Source organism: Bubalus kerabau, chromosome 5, assembly GCF_029407905.1.
Source record: "Bubalus kerabau isolate K-KA32 ecotype Philippines breed swamp buffalo chromosome 5, PCC_UOA_SB_1v2, whole genome shotgun sequence".
In the NCBI taxonomy this organism is placed as follows: domain Eukaryota; kingdom Metazoa; phylum Chordata; class Mammalia; order Artiodactyla; family Bovidae; genus Bubalus; species Bubalus kerabau.
In genome coordinates, this window is record NC_073628.1 from 66,649,786 (window position 1) to 66,657,170 (window position 7,385).

Consider the following 7,385-nt stretch of genomic DNA (forward strand, 5'->3'; position numbering starts at 1 on the left):
TACGTGGGACACGGGTGCATGGGAAGATACAACTTTGCAGGATATGCTGGGCTATACATCATCTTGATTATCTTTATGTAGGTGTTCCTACAGAGCAGTCTTGTGTTCCTATTTAGGTAACACCTAGGACTGCTGAAGACTTGAGGATTTAGGAAATGTCTTCTAGCCAGTGGGGGGCAGTGTTGTGGAGTAGAAGGAGCAGAAATGATGTGGTCAGAAGGTTTATGTATATAATTCCTGGCTTTAGGACTCTGTCTTAACCCCAGGATTCCTGACCCTGAATAACCAGAGCATCTTCAGGATCACCTGGAATTTCCTCTTAAAATATAGATTCTCTACCTTGGGGATTCTGATTCAGTCAGTCTGGAGTAGGGTCCTGAAACTGGTGTTTTGTTTTTTAACATCCTAGGTAATTTTAGTAGTTAAATTTGGGAAATAGCAATTTAATCTTACTCGTTACTGCTTTCATAGGATTGATATAGACATTAAATGAGAAAATACATTTGACTTTTATAAGCTTTAAAACATAATAAACTACTAGTTGTTAATTAGATGACTTGAAATAAAATTCCCATCCCTTTTAAAAAGACTTCTGTTTCTCATCAGTTTGAAGCTTGACTGTATGAGAGCATATCATATTTGTTTGATCTTTATACATTGTGATAGAAGAGAGAAGACTAATTAATTCTGTCCAATACATGCACATAATACATATAATATAAATTAATTGGATGATAGGTTTTGATGTTGAAGAGGTAAAAGAGAGTAGACTTGCTTAAATTTTTGTTAAATCTGAAAAATAAGTGCCAGATTTTAAAGATGGCAAGGAAATATAAACAGAGATCGTTTCTATATTTTTAATACAAAACTCACATTTATTATTGACACTGTGATAATTTAATTTACAAATATATTCTGACTTTCCAACTTTAAGGCAATAGCTTAAGTTAAATACATTGTTCTCTTCTTTATCTCTTTCAAGCCCCCCAAACAATCAAACAAAAAACACTGAAAAACTTTGTCTGCAACAGCAATGGAGATTCTGAAACACAGACTTTTCAAAGTAAAAGAAATTTCAGCAGCTCAGTCCAGTCTCTGTATAACACTATGCAGCATAAATACCACTTGACCTTGAAGCTTACAGCATGTTTTAATGCGTTTCAAAACCTTTTTTCACAGTTTCTGTGTGGCGAGCGTTACCCGGCCTTCTCAGTGCTGAGGGATGTTCTAATACGCAGGTCCACTTTATTTTATGACAGTACCACAGCATCTCCTTCCTTCTACCATCTCTAAATGTTCACCTCACACGTCTTCAGCCCTGAGCCTGGATAGCTTCCATGTTAGTCTGTTCTGAGTCATGGGTTCTTCCCTTGGGCCTGTGAGTTGTCCAAAAAGGCCAAAGTGTTCCCCCAGGGAGCCACTCTCTCGCCTTCCTTCTGTACTTGATACCATCACTAATTCCCTCCAGCCAGGAGCCAGTCACTTTAGACTATTAGCCTGAAGGTCATTCAGAAGATTTAAGTATATATTTGATTTGAGGAACCTGGGATATGAGTCCTTTTCCATAAGAGTATATATGATTTTTTGGGCTTCGTCAAAAGACGTGGGTGTTGGTGCTTTAATCTTCTTTGCTGTAGATTCTCGAGTGCGGAAGTCAATATTGATCTAAAAAAGAAATCCACATTAGTTCATATACACTTCCCATTTGTTGTATATTTTATGATGTCACTGTTGCTTTTAAACTATCTGGGGATGGTGGCTCTAAACTGTTATTTAAATCAGCTTGAATATCTCTTGAATGCCTATTCTAAACATGCCTTTTACTAGGTGTGGAGGAGTTAAAAAGAAATATCACGAAGAGGCAGATATCTTTGTTCCAAGTTAGCTTACAATCTCTCTTAAATATTTATATAAGGTGACACATGTATCAAAAAATGTGATGTGCACATTTACAGGAACACAGGATGCTTGAACCAGGAATATTTAGCATGAAGTGGGCATTACTTCTAACTGGAAATACTTCTGCTGCTGTAATCCATGTATTGCACTAATCCCTCCTTTTCCTAATCCAAGATGAGCCAGCTCATCCAGGGCCCCCTGACACACAGTTCTGGTAATTGTCACCTTACTCCTTACCCCACCCTATCAAGTTAGCTTGTTTTATAAAACCAATCTTTTATTTAATCTTTTCACAGATATAGAAAATTAGATTATCATTGCACTGAACTATAGAAATACACTTAGATATATAGCAGTGAAAATCATGATGCTCAGAAAGGATTTCATCTTGCATCTATGTTGAATGTTATCCTGTATCTAAAGTCCTTTACACATAAGCTGATGGTAATAAACTCACTTGTTTGGCAGCATCTGACTGCACAAATGCCTTATAGATTTTCTCTGCTTTGCAATGCAAATGATCAGACTTTGTTTTTTTATAGTCTTCACAAGCCAGCCAGAACTCAATATTCTCCTCACTGAACTCAGACTTCAGGAAATTTCCAAAGACGTCTTGACCAGCTAAAAAGACAGAGTGAGGGGGTAAGATAAATTAGTTGAGCCAATAAATGAATAACTTGGAGAAATTTTACAAGAAAAATACTAGTAAATTCTCTGTGTACAAAGGAGAGAGTTGGCTCCTGCTGAAATAGCTGTTTGTAGAGATGGGAAAGCCTTAGAGATCCCTTCATTTATAGTTATCTGTGGTCAGATTCACTTATCACAGTCACACAGCTGCTTAGTGGTAGCTACAAAACTGTGCTTTACTTTCATCTGCTAATCAAATTAAAATTCTGCTCTGCAGATTAAAAAAGTCTCTTGTACTACCAACCCAGCCAGAATGCAGAGTATTTTAGGGAATAAAATACTGACAAAAGGCATTGATTGCATGCTAATCATTAGCAAATATAATTTCTCCATCCAACTCACATAAGTCAGAAGAGGTGAGGCCTGTATGTTACATATGTATGCTGTACTGATTATATTACTGAGGCCTTTCAATGGGCCATTTCTATAGCATCGTTTGTTTTTCTGAATTGTAAACTAAGGCAGATAATAAGCAGATGAACCAGATTGAACTACTTGATCCCCATGTGAGGGTGTTTGGGAGAAGAGGATCAGCTCCCCGGATAGGGACAAGCTGCCCATCTATGTCCCTGACTGAGGTCCTAATTTTAACAGGATCCCAGTGTCTATGATGAGGGTTAAGGTGAGCTGATTTCATTCACCATCTTCATCAGAAACTCCCCACAAAACTCTGTGGTTTAAAAAGTCTTTTATTATCATATCTATGTTATAATGTGTCATGTTTTATATAATGCGATTATATGCCATGTGTGTCAACCACCTTCAAGGCAGTAAGACACTGCTGTTGAATCCTTGTTGCTCTAAAAATGCCTGCACATAAAAGTGGGCTGAATGAGTGATTTAACGCATATATGAATGGAGAATATAATTAATGGACTGAGTGAATCCTGCTTCTTATATCCCATGGTACAAAAATACATCTTTTAGGTAAACTTTCAAAATAGTGGTTGAGATGTTTAATTGACTTTTTAAAACTTTAAACTCCAGAAACCCAGCCTAATTTTAAATTTTGCTCCTATAATGACCCCTGGAAGTACCTAGATGCCTGGGCAAATTTTTCTAAAGGGTGGAAGCAGCACTGAGCTCTGAGCCGTGACACCACAGTGAGGCATAACGTGCTGAAGTTGTCAGGGCTGCACAACTGCCAGAGGGCAGCTTTCCACACACCCTCCACCCACAACACTGTACTTTAAGGAGTCTGTTCAATTTGTCTGCACACTGAGATACAGCCAGAGACATCCAACAGTTAATCTGCACTTACTTTGGTTGGCAAGAAGTTTTTCCAGGGATTCAGACCACTGCTTCACTTCATCAGCAGAGAGTCTGCAAGGGGGCAATATTTACATCCATGAGTATTTTTTTGTGTAAGCACAAATGAAATCAGAATGCTGCTGCATTTTGATAATTTCCCAAACTAAGACTCTATGACTAATAAATTTTATTAAAATGTATCTATAAGAAAATAATAATTCACTTAGAATTACTATTGTTATGAAAGTATCTGCCAGTAACATGTGAAAAATATCCAAATATAGTCTAACAGTATAATAAATAGCAAACATATGCACACACATTTGTATTTAATTTACATTGGTACTAATGTAGCTTAATCTCATCAGGCTTGTTCCTTAAAAGAAACAAAGTCCATTATATCAGTATTACTGTCATGTTAGAATATAGAGCTAGTGCATAGGCTGCTTATATAGTGGCAGTTCCATGTATTAGTATACTTACAGGTCCTTGGACTTGGAAGGCTTCATTCCAGATTCCAGATGTGGGATCATAGATCTCAGGTATGCTTTCACATCCATTCCACTACAAAAGACACAAAAGTAAATATTCATGTTTCTTCAGTACAATACCTTTTATTAAAAAGAAAAGAACATGAAGTAAACTTCTCTAAGGAATCATGTCATAATAAAAAAAGCAGATACAATGTATTGCTATATTAAAGAGAGAGCCACTTTTTATGAGCCAAAGTCTGGAAGAATTCCCACTTCATTTAATGCCCTAGCATGAGTCAGTTTTAAATACAACCAAATATACTTATAATTCACAGAGGTCCTTGCTCTGATCTAGCTAAACTAAAGGCTCATATTTTCTTCCATTCATTTTCAATCGTTCTGCCATTAAAGATCACCTAAGTCCAAATTCACAAAATGAAGGAACTTACAAAGTCTTGGGCCTCTTTTTCTGCGTTTTGTCATCTAGAAGTGAACGATCAATTCCTTTCAGTTCCTTTGGGTTAGCAGAGAGGAACATGCCTGGCATTTTGTCTAACCTTGGCGTGGAGATGGCTGCTGCTCGCATCGTCTCCGGAGGCAAATGCCTGTGAGTCCGCGTCTCTGCCGCTTTATATAGTAACGGCTCACAGGCCCTCGCTGTGCAGACAAGTCTGTTTATCAAGTGATGTTGCCACAGACGCTGGAAGTTCCCCCTTTCTTGGTGTGTTGTGACGTGTATCTTGAAAAAAAAATGAGCATACAGTGATGTTTGCGGTTGAAACCTAACCAAATGAGACTAGGTCACTTGATTAGACAGAAAGAAAGAAACTGAGGCCTGCAGAGGCGCACACACACACACACATACCACATGTTAAATCACTCTTTGGTTCTAGAGGATGCTTGTTTTTTCATAAAGACTGCATGTTTCAATGAAACGTTTCATTTGGTGGATTTACTGTATCATGGAGACTAGAGAAGGGTCCCCTCCATGATTTGGATAGTCCTTGACTATAAATTCATTTGATCACAATATTTTAAAAGACTTTTTTTTCTTTCAGAAAGCAGTGTATAGAAATACTTTTTAGTTTATTTGTACAATGCATATATCTGGTAGGAAGGAGAGTTGTGAGAAATTACCCTGACTTTTCCCTACTTCACATTTTATTCCTTATTTCTGTGGCAAGAAATTTCCATGTGTTTTCCAAGGTGTGTGCTAGACTTGTGACATACAAGATGATCTTAAGGAGCGCATGAATTTTAATATTTAGTTCAAATAAGTAATATATCAAACTGAGTTTTTTGTATACCACTGCTTAGGATAAGAATAAAGTAAAATTTAAAAAACTGCAAACAAAAGAATCATTAACATAAAATATGACATAATATGCAAATACACCGATACAAAAGAATTGCACAGTATCAGGATAAAAACTGCTCATGGTAAAAATAAGAATATATTCAGCCAGGCCAATAATATAATTTTTAGATGATGATTTGAATTTTGGCAGTGTCTCTGGAGAGATATAGTGTAGCTTTAATAAAAATCAAGAATTAAAATAAAACCCCAAGAAAGTGAAAGTGAAACTTGCTCAGTTGTGTCCGATTCTTTGTGACCCCGTGGACTATACAGTCCATGGAATTCTCCAGGCCAGAATACTGGCATGAGTAGCCTTCTCCTTCTCCAGGGGATCTTCCCAACCCAGGGATCGAACCCAGGTCTCCTCCATAACAGGCAGATTCTTTACCAGCTGAACCACAAGGGACATCCAAGAATACAGGAGTGGGTAGCCTATTCCTTCTCTAGGGGATCTTCCCAACCCAGGAATCGAACTGGGGTCTCCTGAAACCAGATGACTAATCACTAATTAGGGAAGAGGGGTTGGTTCAATATAAGCTCTTACAGAGTTTGTATATACAGTGTGATTTATTTATAGAGTGACCAGTTTATATTTTACCCCTGAAAAGACAAAACAAATTTTACTTAGAGAAGCAAGCTTCTGAAAGTATTAGGTATAGTTGACAAAAGGGAATTGAGTATTACTCTTTCTATGTTAGTTCTCTCATTAGGATAAAAAATATTTTAAGAAATCACATTTATATTTAAAAATTTACTTACATTTGATGTTCGAAAGATAATGTGATGCATTTAGGAAGAGAACTAGTAAAATAAGCTGGCTTCGGGAAGTTACCCAGACAAAAATGATGAGGTTCAGGGATGGATGACATAAAGGCATTCATTTGTGTGTTTCTTGTAGTTCAGTTCATAGTTACTTTTCAGTTAAAATCTTCAGCATTGCTCATGTTTATTTATTTAATAACCTCTCATTCCTCTAGATAATTGTGGACATGTTATGATAGAGAAAAATGATTTAAAGTTTACTTCTAAAGCCCACTATTATTGCTATCAAAATATACTAATAATTTGCAAAGCATGTTTCTGTAACAGTAATTCCTTTGGATGTTAAGAAGTGTTATTAGAACTACGATACCAGCTGCAGCAATGGTTCTGGAACCACATAAGTTTGGGAAATGTTGGGTTAAAGCTGAATAAACTTTTAAAATTAACCACCGCTGATCTTCTGAGAACCTATGCACATTTATCAGTCTAAATGGAGGTGGGTGGTGTGCAGCAGTGTCCTAACATTTTTGAGAACTGAACTTTCAGTAAGTAGGGAAATAGTTTGCACAAATAATGTTCTCTTGATAGCATGTTAGGAAGCTCTGGTAAGAGAGAGCAAATAAGTATTTGTCTCTCTTACTTATGTATTAGTAATTCCTTAAACCTCCAATCTTTTGCTACCTTGATAGAGACTTTCAAGCTCAAGCATTTGCATGCAGTTACAATTGTGTGCTTTGAAGCCCAAATGGAGAACTAAACTCCTGATTCAGGGGGAGGGGGGAAATCCCTCTGAAATTCACAGTGGGCTGTTGAAGCCACCTCAGTGGCACACTAATGTAGCTGCGGTTTCAAAGGCTGCTTGGCAGCACATGCAAAGCCTGTGTGTACCAGAGCTGGGCAGATCCAGAGGAACTGTATCAGCAGGGTTGATGGTCCATGGCATGGCACTGAAGTTT

The 7,385-nt window shown here is 37.3% G+C and overlaps 1 protein-coding gene across 1 annotated transcript; it reads right to left on the minus strand.

The window, feature by feature from the left end:
- Nucleotides 1-804: 804 nt before the first annotated feature.
- On the minus strand, nucleotides 805-4,930 carry RGS1 (regulator of G protein signaling 1). Its single transcript, XM_055581843.1, has 5 exons — nucleotides 4,760-4,930; nucleotides 4,321-4,401; nucleotides 3,848-3,909; nucleotides 2,357-2,520; nucleotides 805-1,665 (listed from the first exon to the last, which is right to left on the minus strand). The coding sequence occupies exons 1-5, from the start codon at nucleotides 4,894-4,896 to the stop codon at nucleotides 1,480-1,482; spliced, it is 630 nt and encodes a 209-aa protein (XP_055437818.1). The 5' UTR covers nucleotides 4,897-4,930; the 3' UTR covers nucleotides 805-1,479.
- Between the last annotated feature and the right edge of the window lie 2,455 nt (nucleotides 4,931-7,385).